This window comes from Callorhinchus milii, unplaced genomic scaffold (genome assembly GCF_018977255.1).
Source record: "Callorhinchus milii isolate IMCB2004 unplaced genomic scaffold, IMCB_Cmil_1.0 Scaffold2, whole genome shotgun sequence".
NCBI lineage: Eukaryota > Metazoa > Chordata > Chondrichthyes > Chimaeriformes > Callorhinchidae > Callorhinchus > Callorhinchus milii.
This window is the reverse complement of record NW_024704743.1, coordinates 32,600,508-32,626,951: the sequence shown is the minus strand read 5'-3', so window position 1 is coordinate 32,626,951 and position 26,444 is coordinate 32,600,508. Positions and strand designations below refer to the sequence as shown.

The 26,444-nt window shown below is 44.0% G+C and overlaps 1 protein-coding gene across 1 annotated transcript; it reads left to right on the top strand.

Moving 5' to 3' along the window:
• The first annotated feature begins 853 nt into the window (after positions 1-853).
• On the top strand, positions 854-24,304 carry stmnd1 (stathmin domain containing 1). Its single transcript, XM_007902579.2, has 4 exons — positions 854-1,091; positions 19,935-20,095; positions 21,174-21,308; positions 23,848-24,304. The coding sequence occupies exons 2-4, from the start codon at positions 19,961-19,963 to the stop codon at positions 24,169-24,171; spliced, it is 594 nt and encodes a 197-aa protein (XP_007900770.2). The 5' UTR covers positions 854-1,091; positions 19,935-19,960; the 3' UTR covers positions 24,172-24,304.
• Positions 24,305-26,444: the final 2,140 nt, after the last annotated feature.

Below are 26,444 nucleotides of genomic sequence, written 5' to 3'. Positions count from 1 at the left end.
TACCCCACCCCAACACCACCCCACCCACCCCACCCACACCCCACCCCACCCACACCCCACCCCACCCACACCACCCACACCCCACACACCACCACCACACACACACCACACACACCCCACACCACCACCACACCCCCCACACCCCACACCACCCACACCCCACCCACACCCCACACCACCCACACCCCACACCACCCCATACCCCACCCCACCACCCACACCCCACCCACACACCCCCACCCCACACCACCCACACCCACACCCCACCCACACCCCACCCCACACCCCACCACCACCCACACCCCACCCACACCCCACCCACACCCCACACCACCCACACCCCACACACACCACCCATACCCCACCCCACCACCCACACCCCACCCACCCCACCCACACCCCACCCCACCCACACCACCCACCCACACCCCACCCACACCCCACCCACACCCCGTCACACACACCCCACCCACACCCCACCCACACCCCACACCACCCCACACCCACCCACACCCCACCCTACACCCCACACCACCCACACCCCACACCACACCACCCATACCCCACCCCACCACCCACACCCCACCCACCCCACCCCACCCCACCACCACCACCCACACCCACCCCACCCACCACCCCCACCCCACACCCCACACCACCCACACCCCACACCACACCACCCCATACCCACCCCACCACCCACACCCACACACCACCCACACCCCACCACACCCACACCACCACCCCACCACACCCACACCACCACCATATACCACCGCACACCACCACCACCCCACACCAAGCCAAATTCCACTCCGACTCAGCTATTCCGTCTCCCGCCGCCCTATCTGACCGGATTTCATCGATGTTAATGGGTTATGTGTTTTCTTTTTAATTTCTTACCCCCGTGCAGATTAGACCCAATAAGAGTAACACCAGAACAAATCTCCTAGATGGTTCGCCTGTGTTGAAGCTCACCTCAGAAAGCGTGGCTCAAGACGAGGAGTTATTTTTGCCGGGATCAGTGCTACACTCCCTGCCACCTTTAAGGAGACCAAATGGAACGTTGCTGCACAATGGATTTAATGATGGTATGGAGAAACTTATTTTGAATAGTGAATGGAAGATATTACATGGCTGGCAATCTTGCCTTCTGTTGCACAAGGGTGAAAGGGTTATCCAGACCCTCTTCTGATATCAAATCCTGTGCCAGTCTACACCTGCAGCAAGGAGTTTGGGAGGTGGGAGTCTTTGAGTCAGCCAGCTCCCGAAATTCATTAAACCGCTTTGACTCAAAACTGTTTGCACATCCCGCAAGGCCACTTGAGTAGGCAGTTGAATACTGGAGCAACGCGGTTAGCAAGCACCAACCTTGCTACACCGGCTCAAGGTTGATGTGTCAACACGGGAAGCAATAGAGGAAATCGCTGGGTACACTCATGCGGGTCAGGCAGCATCTGTGGAGAAAGGAAAGTGAGTCAACTTTTCGGGTCCACGACCTTTCGTCAGAACTGACAAAGGGTCGTGGACCCAAAGCGTTGACTCACTTTCCTTTCTCCATAGATGTTGCCTGACCCGCTGAGTGTTGTTGTTATTGTTTTTGAGTGCTCCCAGCGACTTCTCTTTTTGTTTCACATTTCCAGCATCTGCAGTATTTTGCATTTTGCTTATATAGAAAGCAATAGGTTCCACACCTTTCCTCTTCCATAGCAGCATGCATTTATGATTCCTTGTCTCAGATCAGATTAAAAGATCCAGTTGGAATTGAGCAGGTGGAGGTTGAGTAAACATGATTTTTAACAACGCCAAATAAAGAAATGCCTGCGGGTGTATAGTTCTGCTTTTGAGCGTAGGACGAAAGGGAAATATCATTGAGTGCCAGCCAGCAGTATGAGCACGTCCAGGTCAGCATTTAATGGCATTTTCTTGTTTCCATAAAAATAAGAGACATAAAATAAATGTGATTGGGTTAACAGAATGATGTAATGCTTTATCTGAATCTGTACAAACCTATGTTTGCCAAACAATTTTGAAAGTAAGATATAGCATAAGTAAGGTATACTGCAGTTGTTTTAAGCATTAGTTTTGTTTGACGGAAATAGATTAGTGATTAAAATGGGAGATTAGTTTACATGCTTAGTAAATTGGCCAAAAAACATTACTGAGGTGAGACCAAGGTCTTGATTGTATCTTATATCAGGGTACTCTGTGTGCACATTTCATTGTATCCTCACTAAGCCAGTCAGGAACCTGGGTGTCTTGTTTGACCCTGAACTGTCCTTTCTCATCCACATCCGCGCCATGACCGCACTGCCTACTATCACCTCCGCAACATTGCCAGACTTCAACACTGCCTCACCCCTCAGGCTGCCGAAACCCTCACCCACGCGATCGTCACATCAAGGCTCGATTATGGAAACTCCCTCCTCATCGGCCTTCCCAACTCTTCCCTTCACAAGCTGCAAATCATCCAAAACTCTGCAGCTTGTGTACTCTCATGCACCGGCTCCGTGACCCCATCACTCCCACCCTCGCCCGACTCCACTGGCTCCCCATCCCCCAGAGGATCGAGTTCAAGATCCTCGTCCTCACTTTCAAGCCATCCATGGTCTTGCCCTCTCCTACCTCTCTGACCTGCTGACTCGCTACCAACCTGCCCGCTCCCTCTGTTCATCAGGCTCCGGCCTGCTCCTTGTCTTCTGCCCGACCTGCCCTACCATCTGTGGCCGGGCTTTCAGCCTCTCTGCCCCCACACTGTGGAACTCCATCCCACAGTCCCTTCGCCTCGCTTCCTCCCTTGCCTCCTTCAAGGCCGGTCTCAAGACCCTCCTCGTCGATCGTGCCTTCGGTCGCCCTCTCACCTCTCTGCCTTCCCTCATCCTTACCCCCCTCCCCCATGCTCGGGTCCTGACCCCTGACTGTCCAGCACCTTGGGACGTCTTCCCAACATGAAAGGCTCTCTATAAATATTGTTGTTGTATTCTATTATTAAGTTTGTGATGCAATAATAAGTTCCATTCTTTTGCTTGATGGCTTTGGTCCGTAATAGAAGATGCATATTGGGTCTGTGTGCGGTGCTGGGCCCTAAAAGCCCTTGTAGCCATGCTACCGAAAAAGAGCACCCAGTTTTTGTTAAGGAAGCAATTAATATTTTTTGCAACAATCTAATATGTGTTATTTCCTCAGGTTTCATTTTTATCAATGAAGTGAAAAAATGTAGGTTGGCAGTAAAATGCACTTCAATAGGACCAATGAACTCCCTGTCATTTTCTGCAAAATCTGCCCCAAACCCCCACAATTCTCTGCAAAATTTGTGCACCCCTCTGCGATTTTTGGCAAATTTTGGCACTTTTCTATCCAGGCTATCATACCTGCAAGTGTTTCACAATAAACTTTGATATTGATCATATTTATTGCTCCTGAATATACCTGACTTGAAGCATTGGCCAGTTTTCTTTGAATTGGCAGTAAAATGCTGAGTTCGGCACAGTGGAAAATCCAAAGATCCTTTCAGTTAGCACAAAAAACAAACAGGACGCTGGGCTCTTTTGCCAAATCAGTTGAGTTCAAGTCTCCGAAATTCATACACAGGTGTATACACAGTCTGATTCAATACCAAGAAGGCATCAGACTGTAAAAAAAAGGCATCAGAATGGCAAAGAAAAACTTTGAATTGAATATGGCAAGAGAAACAAAGGATAATAACAAAACGTTTTTCAGTTACATTAAGAGTAAAAGAAAACCAAGCAATCGAATAGGTTCATTGAAGGTGGGTTCGGGAGAGGACATGAAAAATAATGCTACACAGGCTGTAATAGTGCTCAATAGGTTTTTTTTTACTAAGAAGGAGATCGGCAACCTGTCTGATCTGGAAAGAGAACTCAAAGGTATTGAAGAAGAAAGTTGCGACACTATTCATATCACTGTTAGCATGGTTTCCAAACAGCTGTGCAAACTTAAGGTAAATAAATCTTAGAGGCCGGATAAATTGCATCCGAGGATCTTTAAGGAACAAAGTTGCAGAAACACTGGCACAAATCTTTCAGAAATCATCAAATATTGGAGAAGTGCCGGGGAACTGGAGAAAGGCGGATGTTTCTCCTATTTATAAGAAAGGTAACAAAAGTGACCCAGGAAATTAGAGACCATTAAGTTTGACGTCCATCGTGGGTAAAGTTATGGAGATTCTTATCAAGGATAAAATCATTGAGCACTTGGACAGAAATAAAATCATATATGATAGCCAATGTAGGTTCAATCTAATTTGCTGGTTTTCTTTGATGGTGTGATAAGAACATAAGAAATAGCAGCAGGAGTAGGCCATTCGGCCCCTCAAGCCTGCCCCGCCATTTAATAAAATCATGGCTGATCTTCTAACCTAATTCCATTTACCCGCCCTCCCTTGATGCGTCGCAGCTATCAAGCTACCGGCCCATCTCCAACCTCCCCTTCCTGTCCAAGGTCCTGGAACGAGTTGTCGCCTCCCAGCTGCGCTCTTTCCTCTCCAACCATTCACTATTCGAACCCCTTCAGTCGGGTTTCCGTGCTGCCCATAACACAGAAACTGCCCTGGTCAAGGTCACCAATGACATCCTGACCATCTGTGACCAGGGCTCCCTCTGCCTCCTCGTCCTCCTCGACCTATCGGCAGCATTCGATACGGTCGACCACGCTATCCTCCTCCACCGCCTGTCCTCCCACCTCAACCTTCAAGGCCCTGTCCTTGAGTGGTTTAGGTCGTACCTCTACCAACATCTCCACTTTGTCTCCACAAATGGTTTTTCCTCCGGCCCCCGCACTGTCTCGTGCGGTGTCCCTCAGGGCTCTGTCCTCGGTCCCCTCCTCTTCACCATCTATATGCTCCCCCTTGGTGACATCATCCGCAGACATGGGGTTAACTTCCACATGTATGCGGATGACACCCAACTCTACCTTTCCTCCTCTACCCTCAACTCCACGACCCCCGATGTCCTGACAGCCTGTCTGTCCGACATCGAGTCCTGGACGAGAGACAACTTTCTTCAGCTCAACGTGCGCAAAACTGAGGCCCTCCTGATTGGCTCACATCAGCGCCTCCGCACCTCAGGCGCTGACAGCATCAGCATCCAAGGCTGCACTCTCCACCTCTCAAAGCCATCAGGAACCTCGGGGTTCTGTTCGACCCTGAGCTGTCCTTTCTCCCTCATATCCGCGCCACAACTGGCACCGCCTTCCATCACCTCCGGAATGTCGCCAGACATTACCTCACCCCTCACGCTGCTGAAACTCTGGTCCACGCCTTTATCACCTCAAGGCTGGACTATGGGAACTCTCTCCTCGCCGGCCTTCCCGGCACCTCCCTCCACAAGCTGCAGGTCATTCAGAACTCTGCAGCTCGTGTACTGTCCCGCACCAGGCTTCGGGACTACATCACTCCCACCCTCGCTCACCTCCACTGGCTCCCCATCCCCCAGAGGATCGAATTCAAGATTCTCATCCTCACCTACAAGGCCATTCACGGCCTTGCTCCCTCCTACCTCTCCGACCTACTATCCCCCAATTTACCTGCCCGTACCCTCCGTTCCTCTGGCTCCGGGCTGCTCCACACCCCCGGCCCCAACCGCCCTACCATCGGTGGCCGGGCCTTCAGCCTCTCAGCCCCGAGGCTCTGGAACTCTATCCCCCAGTGCCTTCGCCGCCTCCTCCCTTTCCTCCTTCAAGGCCGGTCTCAAGACCTTTCTCTTTGACCGTGCCTTCAGCTCCCCTCTCGACTCTCTACCCCCTCCTCGCTCCCTCCCTTCCCTCCCCTCACCCTGACCATTTCCCCCCAATGCTCGGGTCCTGACCCAACTGTACAGCGCCTTGGGACGTCCTCCCGACGTGAAAGGCGCTCTATAAATGAAATCTTGTTGTTGTTGTTGTTGTATCCCCATATCCCTTAATCCCTTTAGTTTTTAAAAATCTATCAATCTCAGTCTTGAGAATTCCATAAATTCACTACCCTCTGAGTGAAGAAATGTTTTCTCGACTCAGTTCTAAAGGACTGACCTTGGGAGCCAGTGAAACCTGGCACGGACTGGTGTGATTGGGGTATGGAGTTTCGTGTGGGTGAGTAATCCGGATGGTGGAGTTTTTAATTCATTGGATTTTGTGTATGTGGAGCTGGGGAGACCAGTGAGGAGAGCATTAGAATAGGTCAGCCGGGAAGACGAAGGCGTGGACAAGGGTTGGTTGTGAGGGACGGATGGAGCCGGGCAATGTGGCAGAGGTGGAAAAAAAGGGTCCTAGTGAGGAAACAGATGTGGGGAAGAAAGGAAAGCTGTGGATCGAACCTGACGCCTAAGTTGCACACAGGTTCGGAGATTCTGAGGGAGAGCCCGGGGAGGTTGAGGAGTTTGGACTTGCAGGAGAGAAGACGTTGAAGGAAGCTAAAGAGTATGGCTTCCATCTTGCCAACATTCAGGTGCAGGAACTTTGCGCTCATCCAGGCCTTGACATCCGTCAAACAAGCTGACAGGACATCAGCGGACCGGGAATTGCAGCTGGAAGACGATAAGTAGATTTGGGTGTCATCCAGACGCCGTCCGGCGTGGAGGGCGCTATATAAATCCAAGTTGTTGTTGTTGTTGTATCCGTATACATGTGGAAGTTGACCCCAAGTCTGCGGATGACATCGCAGAGCGGGAGCGTGTAGATGAGGAAAAGAAGGGTGCCAAGAATGGACTCTTGGGGTAGCCCCCCGAGTGGGGCGAGAGGAAAAAACATTTGCTGAGATTAAGTGCTAGAGGTTTGTTAAGTATAATAATATAATAATATTAGGTTTGTTAAGTAGCATTTGTACCATAAGAGTGTGGTCCCACTGAGGTGGATGAGGGAGGAGCGGTGGTGGTGGAGGATGGCATGGTTTGACTGTGTCGAATGCAGCAGAGAGGTCCAGGAGAATGAGAAGGCAGATGGAGCCCAAATCACAGAGAGAGAGGATGTTATTATTTTACTTTTACGAGCGCTGTCTCTGTGCTGTGGGCTGGGTGGAAACCAGACTGGAGGGGTTTGAGTAGGCAGTGGAGGGCGAGATGTGAGCGTTGTTTGCAACAACGGGTTCCAGGGCTTTTGGCCAGGAAAGGCAGGTTTGAAATGGGACGATGGTGCATTAGGTTGAATGGATCGAGAGTAGGTTTTTAAAGGAGGGGGGTGATGACAGCTGTTTTGAGGGGGAGTGGGACTGAGCCTGAGAAATGGTGTCTGCCAGCAGTGGGCAGAGGAGGGGGAGTTGAGCAACCGGCAGCTGGGTGGGGAGGGGGTCGAAGCATCAGGTGGTGAGTTTCATCCTGGTGATGGAGGATGAGAGGGAGGAAGGAGAGATGGTGACAAAGAAATGTAGGTTGGGTCCATGCATGGAGCTTTGGGAGTAGGAGTGGGTGATGGAGAAGGAATGGGGGTTGGAGTGGATGGGGGACATGGGGCAGGAGGAAGAGGAGGAGGAGGCGGTGGCCGGGTGGATGTTACCTATCTTAGAGATAAAGAAATCTAAGACCTCTTTGCACTTGGCATTGGATGTCAGGATTGAGGGTGCTTGATAGGCCACGAGGAGGAGGTGGTGGATGGTGGAGAGTAGGATTTTGGAGTTATTTTTGGCTTCCAGAATGACCTGTGAGTAGAATACAGTTTGGGCTTGCGAGAGGGAGCGGCGGTAGGTGTGAAGATGCTCCGTCCATAGCTGGCGATAATGTGTGAGGCCGGTTTTGTGCTATCTGTGCTCAAGCAACTGGGTTTGGGATTTGAGGGAGCAGAGGTGACTGTTGTACCAGGGAGTGGGTAGGTTTGGAGATGGTCCTGAATTTCAGGGGAACAAGGAAATTAAAGGTGGAGGAGAGGCAATCGTTTAGCAACTCGACGGCTGCATCAGGATCATTGCAGATGGAAGGCCAGAGGGAGAGAAGGTCCAAGGATGAGAGGGAGTTTGTGAAGGAGTTGGGCAGAAGCTTTTTCCACAGGCAGAAAAAGAGGAGGGGAGGGGGATATGGGAAGAGAGGGAGATGAAGTGGTCAGGGATAGCCTTGTCTGTGATGGACAGACCAGAGATGTCTAGGCCAAGGGTGATGACAAGGTCAAAGGGATGGCCGCGGTTGTGGGTCGGGGAATTAATATGGAGGGTGAGGTTTAGAGTGGAGAGGCTGGCAGTGAAGTCAGATGAGGTGGGGCAGGAGGAGTTGAAGTGAAGATTGAAATCACCCATGATAAACAGGCATTCAGTGCAGAGGGACAGGGATGAGAGGAGACAGGAGATATCCTTGAGGAAGGAGCCAGGAGGTTTGGTGGGAAGGTAGCCTAGGAGAATTTTGAGGGAGAGAGAGGAGGGATGGTACAGGGTGAGGTGCTCAAATGAGGGGAAACAGCCAGAGGAATAGGGGTATAGACCAAGGGAGGTTTGAGAAATGAGGGCCACCCAACAGCCACAACGGTTGGGGCCGGGGAGGGGGTGGGGGGTGGAAGGTGTAGCCAGTGGGGGAGGCTTCAATGAGGGGTGCGGCTTCATCGGGCTCTGTGAGCTCTAGGATGTCAATATGCTCATCCAGGATGAAGTCGTGGATGGTAAGGGCTTTGTTTGAGAGGGGGCAGCTAAGTAAACTGGGCTTGTTCACGCTGGAAAAGAGAAGATTGAGAGGCGACATGATTGCTGTCTTTAAGATTCTAAAGGGGAAAGACAATATAGATCATGACATATTCTGGACATATGTGCATGTAACTGCCAGGAAGGTGGAAGGCGAACTAGATGGAACTAGTCCTAAATCTTGTAAAGCGATGTCTCAGTGGGTGCTATATAGAAGTATATAAGATTTCAAATGTGATTGAGAAAGTAAACTTAAAACAATAATTATGTATGCACCGAGACAGCAAAACAAGAGAACATGGTTAGGTTGCAAATGACAATTTCAGGACTGACACCACCAACACCAACTTGCATTTACATAGCGCCCTCCACGTCGGACGGCGGCCCAGAGCACTTAACAATGGTGGAGCCCGATGCCAAGCCAGGGGAAGGTGACCAGGGGCACAGTCTAAGAGGAAGGTCTTCAGGCGACACCTGAAAACGGGGAAAGAGGGGGCAAGAGAAAGGGATTGAGGGAGGGAGTTCCATAGCTTCGGGGCATAATGACTGAAGACACAGCTGCCATTGGTGGAACGGAGGATACGAGGAACAAGGAAGCGGCCAGAACCAGTAGAGCGGAGACAACGGGTAGTGCTGTGAGGAGAGGAGGTTGGAGAGATAGGGGGATGCCAAGGTGTAGAGGGATTTAAACACTAGAGTGAGGATCTGGAAGTCGATCCGCTTTGTGACAGGAAACCAATGAGTTTAGCAAGGCCTGAGATAATCGCGGTGCGGAGTATAGTGCGGGTGAGAATGCGGCCGGCAGAGTTTTGGATGAGGAACCAGGAACTATTTCTTTACCCAGAGGGTAATTACAAACTAGAACTCCTACTGCATTGATGGAAACTACTAGGTGTTTTGGATCAGTGTGATGCACATCTGGTTACTAGCAACAAGTTACTAAGTATGTGAATATTGTGTTTAAGATTACACTCCAATATTAATATATAATAATAATAATCCTTACATTTGATTTAGTATCTCATAATGGGAGTACCTCTCAACATGTATCACAAGATTTTGATAATGATCACATGTATTGCACTAAGGTGCTGAGTTCTGTACAGTGGAAAGTGCAAAGGCCCTTCCAGTTAGCACAAAAGCAAACAGGATGCTGGGCTACCTTGCCTCATCAAGGTGACCGTGTATTGTGTTTGCAAACACTTCTCTGAATGGTTGTGGTATTAATAATGGATCATGTGTGTCTGCACCTACCAGGAAGTGCTGGATTGCCCATAGTCATTTCCCTACAGAACCATACAACAACAAAGTGGATTGGGTTCAATCCAAATCATAGGGATCAGAGATCAATTTTACAGCACACTCAGTAATCCACAGGTTAAAATTACAGTGAGCGATATATGCAGAAGCTTTGGTGGTGCACAGTCAGCGCCTTGGGATATCCTCCCGAAATAAAAGGTGATGTGTGGAATGCTCCCCAGAATTTTTTCCCCAGCAGCCTCTTATATTCTACATTTTACCCAGTAAATAAACAAAGGACTATTTAGTAATAATTCGTTAGGGATATGCAGTGATCCAGATTCTAAATCTGAAGCCATCCGAATTGAACCTGTTTGGTTTAATCTGGCCAATATCAGAATTTAAACCCATTGAAATTAGGATTCAGCCTTGTAGGTCTCATTCTCCAAACATGATGATGCTCACAAACATAGGGGACATAATCACCTCTATGTGGTGAGGCATTATTCCAGGGGTGGTCAAAATACGGCCCGGGGGCCATATCCAGCCCGCCAAATGATTCTATCCAGCCCGTCATTGTGTCTGGCAATAGAAAAAATTATTGTTCGTTCAGTCCCAGAAAGTCCCACAAATTTCGCACTTGAATCTGACCGGGAACATCAGCCAATCGCACTGCTTAGTTGTGCGCACGCTCCCTTAAGGGTTGAATCAGGCTGACGTCAGAAATGTACCGATCGGCAAATTTTCAATCACGTTGAAACCGCGGCAGTACTTTTCACTGAAGAGGACGTTAATTCAAAATGAGTTTATCAAAGAAGCGGAAAGTGGACGCTGAAGGCCAAATATTCAACAAAGAATGGACTTCTACATATTTTTGTACCACTGTGAGTGGAAAAGCTGTGTGCTTAATTTGCAAAGAATGTGTGTGAGTGCTCAAAGACTACAACTTGAATCCCCATTTTGAGAACAAACATGCTTGCAAATATAAGAATGTTTCTGCCAAAGAGAAAGGAAAGAAAGCTGATGAGATGGTTGTTCGAATGCAAAAAGAGCAAAGCATTTCCATAAAACAATTTGTGTCCTAGGATGAGATTAAAAGAGTGAGTTACGTGATTGCATGCAAAATCGCCAAGAACAGCAAACTATCCTCTGAAGGAGAATTTATAAAGCAATGTTTGGTTGGCTCTGCCTCGATTTTACACCCAGATAAGAAAAAGCAGTTTGAGAACATTAGCTTGCCAAGGCAAACTATTGTGAGATGTATCGGAGATATCTCTGAGAAGCTGTATCTGCAATTAAAAAAATAAAGTAAGCAATCTTGCATGTTTTTCACTGGCACTCGATGAGAGTTGTGATGTCAAAGACACAGCCTAGTTGATAATTTTTATTCGAGGTATCACCAAACATTTTGAGCTCACAGAAGAATTGGCATCAATGCAGTCAATGAAAGACACGACAACTGGAGAAGACTTTTTGGAGGCAGTGAATAAGTGTATCTTAAAATTAGGAGTGGAGCGGGGCGGAGCCGAGGCCTAGCAAAGGGTACAAAGTCAAGCAGGTAAGGGGACCCCAGAGAGAGTGGCGGAGAAGCCCCGGGCTTTAACCTTGTCCAACAGGTACAAGATATTTGCAACCTGTGTGGACAAGGAAGCATGTGAGGAGGATGGGTAAACTGACTCTATACAGGAGGCTATATATCAATCTATATCAATGGTCTGGATGAGGACATAGATCTTAAAATATCTAAATTTGCGATGATACTAAGCTAGGTGGGAGAGTAAGCTCTGAGGATGACACAAAAAGATTGCAAACGGATATAGATAGGCTATGTGAATGGGCAAGAAGGTGGCAGATGGAATATAATGTGGGGAAGTGTGAAGTTATTCACCTAAGTAGTAAAAACAGAAAAGCAGATTATTTTCTGGAGGGGGAGAGACTAGATAGTGTTAGGGTTCAGAGGGATTGGGTGTCCTTGTACACCAGTCACAAAAAGTTAGTATGCAGGTACAGCAAGCAACTAGGAAGGCTAATGGCATGTTGGCGTTTATTGCAAAAAGGGCTAGAATACAAGAGTAGGGAAGTCTTGCTGCAACTGTTTAGGGCCTTGGTGAGAGCGCACCTAGAATATTGTGTGCAGTTTAGGTCTTATTTAAGGAAGAACATACTTGCCTTAGAGGGGGTGCAGCGTAGATTCACTAGGTTAGTTCCTGGGATAAGGAGGTTGATCTATGAGGATAGTTTGAGTAAACTAGGCCTATATTCTCTAAAATATAGAAGAATTAAGGGTGATCTTATAGAAACATATAAAATTTTTCTGGGGCTTGAGAATCTGTAACTAGGGGTCACAGTATTAAGATTAAGGGACAGCCCTTTCGAACAGAGTTGAGGAAACACTTCTTCACTCAGAGGGTAGTGAATTTATGGAATTCTCTACCTCAGAAGGCTGTAGATGTTCAGTCCTTGAACATATTCAAGACTGAGATTGATAGGTTTCTAAAGCATAGAGGAATTAAGGGATATGGGGATAAGGCGGGCAGATGGTGTTAGGTTAGAAGATCAGCCATGATCCTATTGAATGGCAGGGCAGGCTCGAGTGGCCAAATGGCCTACTCCTGCTGCTAATTCCTATGTTCCTATGTAAAAAATTGGTGAATGTGACCACCGATGGAAGCCCAAACCTGACAGGCAAAAATGTTGGGTTACTGAAAAGAATTCAAGATCAAGGCAAAGAAACAAATCCAGAACAGAATCTTGTTTTTCTACACTACATTATCCACCAAGAGGTCCTCTGTAAGAGTGTTCTAAAACTAAGCAATGTCATGGACACAGTTACAAAAGTGGTCAACTACATTCGAGCAAGAGGATTAAACCACATGCAATTTGTGACTGCTTGAGGAATTGGAATCCGAGCACACGGATGTTGTATATCACACGAATGTAAGATGGCTAAGTTTAGGAAAGGTCTTGAAAAGAGTGTGGGAACTGAGAACAGAGATTGATTTATTTTTGGACATGAAACAAAAAGATTCAGATTTCCCACAGCTGAATGATGCAAATCTGATTTCGCATTTGCCGTTGATATCATGGGCCACATGAATGAACTGAATTCAAAACTGCAATGGAAGGGAGTCTTTGTGCACGATTTGTATTGCAGTAAAGTCATTTATAACAAAATGATTTCTTTTATCGCGTCAGATAGGAAACAGACTGTTCGCCCACTTTCCAACTTTGCAGCAGATTACTGTTTGTAATCAAAGCATTAAAACACCTTAGGACGTCCTCCTGACATGAAAGGTGCTATACAAATGTAATCTTGTTGTTGTTGTAAAAAATATACTTCGTCACTGCTTGACTTTCATGCCAAATTTTCTCACCGATTCCAGGATTTCAATTTGATTGAAAATTACCTGTCTTTGGTCTCTTCACCTTTCTCATTTGATGTTGACAAAGCCCCATTTGACCTCCAACTCAAGCTTATTGATCTGCAATGTGATCCATTGCTTGCAGAGCAATTCAAATCAGTGCTGCTTCCCAGTTTTTACGCCTCTCTTAATGAATATACCTTTCCAAAAATAAAGGCTCATGCCTGGAGGATGCTTTGCTGTTTGGATCAACATACATATGCAAGGAGACATTTTCTGTGATGAAATTCAATAAATCAAAACATAGATCTGTGATGACTGATGACCACCTTGCAGCACCACTCCGCATTGCAACAGCAGAGACGATGCCTGACTTCAATTGTCTGGTTAACACACATCAGCGCTTTCATTCTTCCCATTGAGTGAGCTTCTCACCTTCTCATCAATATGTGAATAAATGAATAAATATCAAATAAATGTCTGCTCAATGAGTTGTTTTTATTTAACCTAATTTTAATGAATGTCAATTATATAGACTTTATTTTATGCATATACAAGTGTAAGATTTGATTTTGAGCTATTATTAAGCATTTGCATCTATGTTAAGTGTGTGGCCCACGAAGCTCACCAAAACTCGTGAAGTGGCCCGCCAGTAAAAATAATTGCCCACCCCTGTATTATACCCTGAGGCGCAAGTATTTCTGGCATTAATCTGAGATAAATAACATTGCTAGTGAGTTGGTCATGCTAGTGATTACTGCTGTTAACAGATCGCCAAACATTCTCAGAAACATGTTTTCAATTTCTCTTGAATAAACCTAGAACAATATGTTAAGATACCCTAAAGTAGCAGGGGAAGTGTGTGCATGTTCAAGAGTTGCCAAGGGCAGATATCAGCAAGTATTTCTATGCACGGAGAGTAATCAAAGTCAAAAATATGTTCATAACAGATTACGCAGGGAAGATGATGGAGGCCAGGACATTGGACTCATAGAACAAACTGCTTGATGATGAAGGATGAGTTCAAATAGGCTGAACGGTCATCTTTATTTATACCTCTATCATGATCTTGTGAGGTGATGCAGAAAAATATGAACCTTCATATATTTTCACAATGTTTTGCAGGTAGTTATGTGCCATGTCATCCAGATATGTAGAAACTTTGTTAATTAGAAAGGAAGATATATGCCAAAATACTAAGCACTGAAATCATAATCATGGTAAGATCAGCAGTTGTGTTAAATTTGCATGTCAGTTTTGCTAGGCTCCACACTCCAATTTCTCCCATCCTCACTAGGCTCCACTGGCTCTATGCCCCCCAGTAGGTTGCCTTTAAGATTCTCATCCTAACTCTCAAATTTCTTTAATCTAATTCCTCCGTGCTTAAGTAACCTCTTTCAACCCTATTCTCCCACTTGTGCCCTCCACTCATCTAACTCTCATCTACTGATTATTCTTTCCTTCCTCTATCCCCTATTGGAGCCGAGCCTTCAGCCATCTTGCCCTGAACCCTCTCACAAAGTCTCTTTGCACTGCTGTTTCTCATTTTAAAAAATATAAACATCTCTCTTTGGCTCTGCTTTTTGTTAACATCCATAAATTCCCTCCTCTCCTTGCTCGGTGCTCCTTATCACCTAGGGTGAAATACTTCAAGTTGTCCATCCCACATGAAAGGCAAGGTTTTGTTCAATTAACACTTTAAAATAACCATAGAAAAAAAGAAGAAAAGCAGTGAAAATGAGATTTTGTGGAGCATGAGTTTAAAATAAAGGTTATTGATGGGGTAACCCAACTTGCTTGCAACTACCATTACCTTATCCTTATACTCTTGTAGAAATAAATTCTGAAGTTCTACGTCACTGTCCTCAAGCCGCGCATTAGGCGCCAAGTACGACAGTTCTCACTCCTTGTACTTGAAAATTATAGTAACGCTTACGTACTAAGTGGCCTCTGCTCTTTCCAAACCCCGTCAGTGTGAGTCCCTGCTCAAAAGTGTCTGAACTGAGTCAGAATTAGTCACTCAGACAGGTATTCCAGACAACTCCAATGCCTGGTAACTGGGATGTCGAAATAACCAATAGAAAAAAAAAGAGAAGAAAAAAAGTGAAAATGGGATTTTATGGAGCATGAGTTTAAAAAAAGGTTATTGATGGGGTAACCCGACAGGTTCAAAATATGATTTAGTAAGGATTCAAATTGGTTCACCTTGTGCAGTCAGACATATAATGGATCTTCAAGCTCCAAAACCAGATTGTGCACTCGATTTACTGCAAGAAATAACAAGAATTGTAGCTGTCTCACCTGGAGGGAATCTAAGGACAACAGAAATACCCTCAATACATTGGGTACCTTAGAGAGGCCTATGGAGAAATCAGCAGAGAGGTCTCATATACAAGAGCTGAAGCTCCACCACCAGACGGAACAGTCGCTCCCTCCTTGGGTATCATTTCCACTGCTACACCAGCTGTGGAGTTTCCGGACCATCAGGAGGCCCTGACTCACAACATTTGGAATTTGACACTGCACAGCACCATGGACCCACAGCAGGTGGTAAGTCCTAAGACCATCATTCACTTCAGTCTCCACAAGCTTCTGTCTGTTAAAATGATGAAAATACACATAAAAAATACAAGTGTATTTGAAACAAGACCGCACGTCAGCAGTCATGAGTCAGCTTCATTATGTCTGATCTTTCTGTCCTTTCCACAGACCACTCCGATACGATGCATGAAAAGGAGCAGGAGAAAACCAACCTTACTGTTGCTGCTCCTGCACTCAGCAGCCCAGAAGGACAAAGTGATGCTTCTGGAGATACAAAGAAAAAGGAAGAGAATGACAAGGCTCAGAAATCTGAGATCCCTCATCAACGAACCCACAGGCTGAGCAAATTTGTGTTTGGCATTGGAAATGCAATACAAGACACGGTTCCCTGGTTCCGGAGTGATACATCGGTTGTTGGAACAAGACGAGGGAGCACGAGAAGAGGGAGTGTGGCACCAAAGCCCCATGAACTAGTGGACCATCCTCTTCTCTCAAAGTACAAATGCTCCAAAAGATGGATCAGCCAAAAAAGAACCACAAAATAATACTATTTATTCAGCTTAATATCAAGCTCAACCTTCTTTATAGGTATCTTTATTCCTTTTAACCATCATTTATCTGAAGCACTGTGTCATTTGATGGTTAGCTTTTTTTATTTTGGAGAGATGTTTGTAAACTCCTGTGTGAGAGTTACATGACTACCGTATGTTTGAGAGTAAACCTGTTTGAATAAAACTTTTGTATTAATGTATACACTCTTCGTGTGCTTCTTTGACGTATCAGATTATTCACTCAGCGCCAAATAGTCCTGGTCTGTCAGGCATCTGGCCATCATTGCCTGGATGGCCTCAAATTATTCTCCAACTCAGCTTCATGTTGTCAGTATTGTGCACCTGACAGTAATATTGTACATGCCACTAAATGGCAGATATAAAGCTCCAGATTTTCTAAGGGCTGTATAGGTCCCGATGATGTACATGAGGTAAATATCTTCGCCTACAAATACACAGTCACTTCAATTTACAGAAACGCTGTGAAGCGATTTCAGATGTTCTTAATGTTCTAAGGCTATATCAAATGTAAGTATTAGAATTACTATATATCACACCTTTAGAAATGGGGCACATAAATGTTTGGAAGATGGCAGCAATGCTTTGCCCATCATCAGTATTGTGGGCTGGATTAAAAATGACACCAAAGCAGGTTTGCAAATGTTTCTTACAAAGGACAATTGAGCTTGTTAAGAAAGACTATTTCAGTCAACTCCTAAAATGAGCTGTTTGAAGCAAAAATCTGGAAGTTACACTGGATTGGGGTGAAAACCTCACCACAAACAGCTTTCTGAGTGTTACTTACAAAAGCCAGCTCAGCTTGTTACGTGTGCAATGAAGAGCTGCTTGAGGCTGTTCTGAAACAGATATGTTAAAAGAGGGAGATTACTGCTGCTCAGAGCTGGGGTGAATTGAGAGAAACTTAATGTGATGGTGGGCAGAATGCCATAGTGCAGACAGAGAACAGTGCAATTGCTCGCAGTACTCACACAGGTACTTTGTGACCTTCCATTGACCTGGACATGGTAATAATAATGCTTGCATTTGATGCAAAACTGATAACATCAAAATGTCTTAAAGTGCTTCACAAGTAATTATTGTCAAGTTTAATGACTGTTTGTTAGTAACAGCAGCACTGGTGTTTGCGGAACCTTGCTAGCACAAATGACTGCTGCTTTAGACTTCAAAAACTACACTGGATTATTTTTGAAGTGTATTGAAATGCTTTGATATGATAAGATCTAGGTATAGTGAGGAAGAAACTGGTGATGTGGCGCCAGCACTCACTGTACATCACCGGGAAAAATCTGGTGAGGAAGTGTGAGGCCCTTTTTGGTGTTACTGTACGTTGCCCAGGTCTGGCCTCTGACCAGGAACAACGCCACTGCAGTCACCAGAGACGTCTTCCAACTAGTGTGGGGGATCCAAGATGGATTGTGTCCGCAGAGACATGATGCACAAAATCCCAGAAAAGGGAGGGAAAGTGGTCCCTAACGTAACCCTGATCCTCATGGCCACCTTTGTGTGGAGCTGCCCTGCTATGTGGGCAACAAATTTTGCTTCGCACCACGCTTCTACCTGTACCCAATGCTAAGAAGGGTGGGTCTGGCACAACTGCCTCGAAATATTCAACACCGATGTGGCGTGCTGAACCCCCTATCCTACGTTGAGAAATTCTTGAAGAACACCATCCCAGATCCCCGCACATCACCAAGAGGTCCACATAGCAGGTAGTCAAAACAGTTTGAAAGGGGGAGAGAGCAGGCCCGATCGGGAGGTACCCTGCGGCGACAGCCAGCTACATCTGGCAAAACACCTCGTCACCGGCCCTGACCAACAGCCATCAGGACATGGCCTGGCTGGTGATAAAAGGGGCCCCTCCTTTTATCATAAACTAAAAGGATCATAAACTCAGTAAAGAAGGCCCTTTGGCATTCCCGAAACCAGGTGTTCTTCTGGCAGAACGAGGGGACGGTGAGGACCTGCCTCAGGCTGGCACATGCTAGGTTCAGGGACTATATACTGAGGGACAAGCTGAAGTTCAGCTCAACCGTGACAAGGGCCAGATGGGGTCTGACCCCGGCAGGAGCCTCTCCAGCACAACCCGCTCAGGGCACACCCACCGGGTTGCCCACGAGTGCACCCAAAACTGACTGAAATAAATGTAAGGGTACAGAAGGACGTTGGAGATGTAACCAAAGAGCGTCCTGAAAATGTATGTGTGGTAAACGTGCGCGTACGGTGCACATCGGGGCACCTTCCCAAAGCAGCAAGTGTGCCTTATCAGGGTGTGTGCGGGCGCGTGCATATATATGGTGCACACGGGAAACTCCTGACTGTGTTAAAGGGAGCGTCTCAAAAGAAATGTGCGCGCAATCTATGTGCGGGGAAGGAATGTACCATAAACAACAGAATGTTTTTTGTATTGGGAGAAAGGGGAAAAAATTGTAACAAAAGATGTTGGACGTTTTGTGTTGGATTTCTGTTGTACCAAATATTATATTTGTAAATAAATATATATTTTCAAAAAAAAGATAATACCATATCTACTTTAGTTTGTTCAAGCTCAAGTATATGAAACACAAAAGCAAAACTTGGGTGCACCGTGTGATAATCTTTGCATTTGATATAGCACTTTTCACGTTGGGTGGGGCACCTTAAATGCTTCACAGGATTTAGTATAACGTGTAGTTGACTGTATTTCACTGTGTATTTTGTAGGCAAATGAGACAGACGATTTTCACACAGCAATGTCCCCATATAAACAGCCGTAAAGTGAATGACCAATTTAATCTTCTACAATATTTTTCTGTGGGGGGTTGTTGGCCAGGACACCGGGAGAAATTCACTTCTCTTTTTGAATAGTGCCATGGGATCTTTAACATCCACCTGAACAGACAGACGGGACCTCAGTTTTAACGTCTCAAATAGGACTGCACCTTCCCGACTCACTGCAGCTCCCACCCCCAGCTTGAGTGCCAAGCCAGCAGGGTCGAGCATTTTGAGACATCTTCCCAATGTGAAAAGTACAAGATAAATGTATTGTATTGTTTCTTCCACAATGCAGTGCTGCCTGCACACCGTATTGGAGTATCAGCCTCGACTCTTGAGTTCAAAGCCCTGATGTGTAGCACGAACCTACAATCCACATACTTCTGACTTAGAGGCGAGAGTGCTACCAACTGACTCGGCTGACACCTGACAACAGTATATATTGTCAATGTTCACTTATCAGGTTTCTACTGTTTCCAATATCGCACAAATATCAGAGGTGATTATTAACATATGCTTCAGAAATGGCTGTGGTGAGCGGTCTTTTGAAATGTAAAGTTAATCTATTTTACAGTGATTAAGATACATTGACAATATTGTTCACTGTATCTCAGATAACAAAAAAAAGACTAACACATGTTACATTTCTGAAGTGTAGATAATAATCACTTCTAAGCATGTAAATATGTGTGTGATATTGGGAGTAGTAGAAACTTGATTACTCATTTATTTCCAATGTTTATGGAAAGAAATGGAAATCCATTGAAAATGCAAAGTCTGTGTTCTCTTAACCTGTGGAACTCTTAATTTGCAAGAATAGTTGGCAGAACAGATGAATATTTATAGTTACTTAACTATTGTTTTATTGTTCCCATCTAGACTTAGCACTGACCGCCACTAGTTTGATGAAAAGGAATGTGCCGCTGCATGAAATTAGAGAAAGACCAAAGTCTGCAGACATTCTGCAGGAGCTTTTGGTTCAAGGGATCATCCCAAACCAGACCCCTCCTGAGGGACTGCGGGAGGCACACAATTCTCTGGTATGTGCCAACTGACATCATCTCATCTGCACATTTATGAAAGAGCAAATCCATCTCCTTTTTCCATGTGAACCTAGGATTAATACAACAACTCAATCAGAATTTAAATCTGATTTAAATTTTCTGTGGTTGACGGTCAATAGATAAGGCACGAACGAGCTGCTGGCACACTCTTCCTGGAATAATAGAGAAATATGTTTCACAAGGGGAGGGAGTAGGGAATTCTAAAGCACAATTTTCATAACAGGAATCGCAAATACCGGGTATTCCATACAGTTCTTCATTTCAAGTATTCTCAGTTTCTCTTCATTCCTGAAATGCTCTGTTACACACTGATATACTTGGTCCAAATTGGCACCCACTGCACCATTGACATACAGTTTGTTGGTTTTGCTTCCATTGAAACCTCATAAATAGGTCCCTCAGTTTTATTGCCTCCCTTGTAATATTGCTGGAGTAGACACAATGTCCTAAAAGCCAGTGGGGTCTAAGTGCTAATAGCCCATGGAATAACCACATTCAAATGCATCCAGGTGCCCTTAATTATGTTACACTATTAAAATATTCGTGGAATTGTTTCCATTGTCACTTTAGTACTGTTCCATTTATTTGACACAAGTGTTTAGCATATAGTTCCAGTGTTAATTATTTCCCATTACATTTGTATTATTATACAATTATATTGTATTATTTGGGGTTCTGTAGCTCAGTGGTTAGAGCACTTGTCTCGCAAGCGAGAGACCTGGGTTCAATTCCCAGCAGGGTGAAATGTGGGGCAAGTTTCCTTACACCACTCGCCTCTGTTTACCTCGCAGTAAATAGGAACCCGGTTGTTAGTCGATTGGCGGATCGCTTCTCCAGGGATAATAATTCCTTCCAAAAAAATAATAATTGGTCACGCAATCCATGACTGTTTGTGGGACACTGCTGTGTGCAATTGGCTGCCACGTTCCACCCACAAAATATACAGTCAATTCACCTTACAGCATATTCTGTGAAGCGCTTCGAGATGTCTTGAAGATGTGAAAAGGCACTATATAAAATGCAAGGATTATTATTATTACCATGTCAATTCCAGATGATGTCAGCTGACAAATTTTTAAAGAAGTTCCCAGTGAGACTGGATAAACTAAGGAAAGAAACACTGAAACAGAAGAATGTAACAATAGAGGACATTGAAAACAACATGATATCCGCAGAGGAAAGGAAAAAGGTACTGCATAACACAGATCTGTGCGCTCATACATCATCTGTACACTCCAAGCCATAAAATCATAGAAACTTTACAGCACAGAAAGAGGCCGTTCAGCTCTTGGTGTCTGTGCGAGCTCCCCCTACTGGAGCTAGCTACTCTAATTCCTTTCTGCTTCTCTTTCCCCATATGCTTTAATATTGTTTTCCTCAAATATTTATTCAATTCTCCTTTAATTGCTGTTATGGAGTCAGTTTCAACAGTCATTTTTGCTAAGGTGACCTAAGTTCTAACAGCTACCTGTGTGCAAAAGAAATCTTCCAACTCCTCTTGTTTTAAAAGAAGGAAAAAGTTGTAATTTTCCAAGATTGCTCAGGATGCAATAAGTCCGTAAAAAAAACCCTGCCATTTCTCCAACATAACATGGACTAGAAGAGTGTGAGCTGTTCAGAAAATGCACGTTGTTCTACCTCTGTAAAAATTTCCTTGTGCATCTATGTTTTGAGCCCATTTTCCAAAATAAAATAATTTCTGTTGGCCTTGCAGAATCCACTTTGAAATCTGCTTCATAAAACCCTTGGCACATAAGGCCGCTCTTATATTATAATGCACTTGTAAGATTCAGCCCTTTTATCAATGCAATGGTGCTTGGCATGTTTGAAATATTTTACAGCACAAAGAGTTGTATTGGAAGGCACACTACAGGTTTCTTTCAGTTACCCCTAACTTATTTTATTTCTGATTATTGCTTTCGGTAAACAGTAGGGATACTTCAGAACCCAGGATTTTTTGTTTCAATATAAAGCTCTAGTTCAGAACTTTAAAACACAGGGAATGATCACTAACTGGCTTGCTTGCACATATGATGGAGGCTACAGCTTTGACGTTGAAGCATGGAGTACCTGTACTTTTCCACCGTTTGCATGCGACAACAGCATGGAGAAACGAATGGTCAGCTGTAATACAGGTTACATGCTTCAAAAAGCATGTAATGTATGTAAGCACATAATGGAGCACTTTGCAATACTCATCCAACATGAAAGGTGCTGTGGAAGTGAAAATTGTTGTTGCTACAAGTGTAGTCCCTCTATTCATCCCCAAAAATGTTTCTCGGTGAGCTTCACAACTTCAAAAAGAACTTTACTTTGCTCTTCCCCTCCTCCACATGCACAAAGGATAACACAAATATTTCCCAAAACCATCTCTCCTTTTTCTTATCCTCACTTGAAGGTACTGAGATGCAGTTCTGAATGCTCTGAACACCTTCCAGGTCCCATGTATTCATTCTTCACGTGTTAACCTCGACACAGTGAAAGTCAGCAGCTTATGCAACCATGAGCAGCATGACCTGATGTCCGTACTTGTGCAATTTCCAGCAGCAACCTCTAGATAAAGAATGGAAATGAATTTTTAGTCGGTTCCCCTTCCCTCCCCACAATATAAGAATATTTAGGCAATTGTGACACTCTTACCATTCCCCTGGCTGGAATAAGCTAACAACCACAGGGGACAAAACTGGCTCATTTTCACACTAGGAAGTGATTTGGACCCCAATGTAGCCATTGGGGTCCAAATCACCATCCATTTAGTCTTTGAATGAAATTGCTAAACTATGAGTAGCTTTTACACAATGGGGTAAATACTCCCAGAAGCTGGATTCAGACGCTATATAGTTTCTACAGCTGGCAAAGAGGAGTGACTCATTCCAACAGTCTAGGATGGATAGACCTATCAACCAGAGGAACATAGCAACAGGAGTAGATCATTCAGCCCCTCGAGCCTGTTCCACCATTCCATTAGATCAGTGCACCTACTAACTATTTGGTCTTCATCTTCTTACATTTCACTGTCCCCTTTGAGCAAATGGCATCATGCAATCCCTGAGTCATGCAGCAGTCACTTTGATTTATTTTTATAAACTCTTACACAGTTTTCTAGTTTTACAAAGTCTATCTTTTTATGGATCAGTAGACACTGGGATCTATTATGTGACATGTATAAAAACTATCTGAACATGTGGACAATGCACCATGTGCAAACCATGTTTACCTGCATATGTACAGATAGAATTATAGGTGCCTGTAATTGTGTAATTAAAGAGCAACAACTTGCACTTATGTATATCACCTTTCATGGAGGGTGAACACCTTGAAGCACTTCACAAATATGCAAGAGAGCATAGGGATTTGGGAGAAAAAGAGAGTGAGAAAGGAAAATGTCACAGTGTCTGAAGGCTCAGCCACTAATATTAGGCTGGAAGATGTGAGGACCAAAAATGTGAAGATGATTGGTTGTTAATTACGATATTAAAAAATCATTTTCATTGGTTATTAATCACATAATTAAGAGCACTTTCTAACTTCCTCTACACACATGCATCTGCACATGGTTTACACGTGCTGTTCTATGTGATTTGGGGATGCTGAGATTACTTTGTGAATCATGGAAGAAATTCAGTACAGGTATTTGAAACACCTCTAGGCAAGTGAGTTAAAAGATTGTTTTGTGGGGGAAGGAGTCCGTTTATTTATATAAGAAAAATATATTATTTTATTTTCAGCTGAAGGAAATCAAGGTAAATGAAAGACAGAACACTTTTAAAACTCCAGTACAAGACATCCAAGATTCAAATGCTGAACTGCTTTGTGCAGATGATAACGCAGCGTTGGAAGAAATTGTTGACGAAATACTCACCACCCAGCACAAACTCCTACAAGAGGAACAGGAGGCATCAATGCAAAGGGAAGAAAAAAATGACCAGGTCATAAACACTACACAATACCAACAGAAAAATGAGGATAAACCACAGGACAATTGTGATATTGTTGATTTAGATTCAGAAGTTAACTATAATTTGGCACTAAAGACAGCTGAAGTATTGTAAACAATCAAATTCAAATTAGTTCTGCAAATCGTATATGAATTGTCTTAGGATTTATTTTCAGTTATTTTATGCAGCTGTCTCTTATTGACATTTATATAAATGCATTGTGCTTATAATTGCCAAAGTCTTTCAAGGCACTGTGAAGAGAATTTTATCCTGTATCAATAAAAAAAATCTGTCATTATTTAGCCTCTTTCAGAAATTATTGCCTTTGCTTTCAATATTCATGATGGATTTGTGGACAGATACAATGAAAAAGTAGATCACATAACTTAGGTGAGAAAAATGTCACCTGAGTCTAAATTTAATCTATTTAAGTAGCATTTTAACACATCCAGAATTTGACAACGTATTGAATTTCATCTTAACTTGGAAGCCTATTTTCCTCTAGTTCTTAAAAAAAACAGAAAACTGGCTTCAAAATTAAGGGTTTATGTAAACTGCATAAATAAAATAAATCCAGACCCAAAAGGAAATTTCTCACCCATGCTCCTCTAATGACCAATATTATCTGGGTGGATTGGATTTTTCAATTGATATTCACAAACCAGGAATAATAATAATTATAATAATAATCCTTGCATTTGATACGGTGTCTTATCACATCTTCGAGATGTTTCAAAGCACTTCACGGAATATACTGGAAAGTGAATTGACTACATTTTGTGGCCGATTGCAATTAATACAACAAAACCAGTTTGTGGAAATTCAAAGTACACCCCACTGTCAACGGATAGGTTACAAGACAGAAGTGTTGTCTGTAACATGTTAGGACCATACAACAACTTGCATTGACCTGCCTTTATGACTTCACATAGTATCATGAAACACTTGAACACTGTTGTCTTGAACAAACACCACATTGTCAAGTTAGTCCAAATGATAAAAAGGGCAAATGAAAAAACAGCATCAAATGTCATACTAACCAAATCATTAATAGATTGTCCAATCATATAAATGAAGGTAGTTCTTTCTTTCTACAAAAATGTATAATCTAAATAAAATTGTTCCCACTGTTTGTGGGACTTTGCTATGTGCAAATTGACTGCTATAAATACAGTCTATAAATACAGTCACTAAACTTTACAGGGAATCCTGTGAAGTGCTTTAAGATGCCTCGATGATGTGATAAGGCACTGTATCAAATGCAAGGATTATTATGATCAATGCAACGTTGAAGAGGGTGCAAGGAATGAATCAATACCCTCTCTCACTACTAGGTGGCAACCTCTGCCATTGTAGTATTGTGTTAAGCTAACTTCAATTCAACTGTGCTTCAGCCAGCTTTAGTTTACAGGATCACAAGAGATAATAATAATAATATAATAATCCTTGCATTTGATATAGCGCTTTTCACGTCGGGAGGACGTCCCAAAGCGCTTCACAGAATAGACTGTAAAGTGAATTGACTGTATATTTGTGGGCGAACGCGGCAGCCAATCGCGCACAGCAATGTCCCACAAACAGTCGTGGATTGAAAATGACCAATTTATTATTGTTTTTGGTTTTGTAGGGATTATTATTAGGGCTGTGTGTGGAGTAAGGAAACTTGCCCAAGGTTTCGCCCTCTGCCTGGAATTGAACTCAGGTCTCTCACTTGCAAAGCGAGTGCTCTAACCACTGAGCTACAGGACTCCACAAGTCACAATAAATAATACAAATAAAGAAATCCCTTCGGCCTATTTGATCTCATACCTCCAGAAGAGCCACCCTGTTTTGTCATTATAACATCGAGTTGTTTCTTAAATGAGTTAAATGTCATAGCCTCTTTCTGTTAACCCATTCCAATCAATTATCCCAGTCAATTAAGCTTAGGGCTTCTGTTTTTTGGGGGTTTAAAGATGTCATTTTTCAGGGTTTGTTTTATCATTTTTGGAGTTCTAAAGAGTTTGTAGGCATTTCTGGTGACATGTTTGAGAGTATTGTTCTGATTTTACTTTATCTCACTTATGTGTCTTTTGTATCTCTAAAAGGTCTCTTCAAGCCTGAAAAGTCCTAATTTTTTAATTGTACCTTATAGTTTGTCCTTGTAATACTGGGGATCATCATTATTGCTCTCTGCACGTTACAGCAGTGTAGGTAGGTAGCTCCCTGTTTTATTCTCAATCAAACTATCTGTAGTACTTCAGGTACAGCCTTAACACCACATTGTACATCTTGAGCAGAACTTACACTTCTGTTTTTACAGGGGAAGATGAAAGGGTTGCAAGAATTAAGGAAAAGTTTTAAAAAAACTTTCCATGCAAAGGTTTGTTGGAACATGGAATACTTTG

Bases quoted from the DNA above. Each gene is read 5' to 3' on its own strand.
- stmnd1 (XM_007902579.2), top strand. From the start codon at position 19,961: ATGAAAAGGAATGTGCCGCTGCATGAAATTAGAGAAAGACCAAAGTCT. The intron at 20,096-21,173 runs GTATGTGCCAAC...TGTCAATTCCAG, and splicing joins GGGAGGCACACAATTCTCTG to ATGATGTCAGCTGACAAATT. The intron at 21,309-23,847 runs GTACTGCATAAC...TTTTATTTTCAG, and splicing joins CCGCAGAGGAAAGGAAAAAG to CTGAAGGAAATCAAGGTAAA.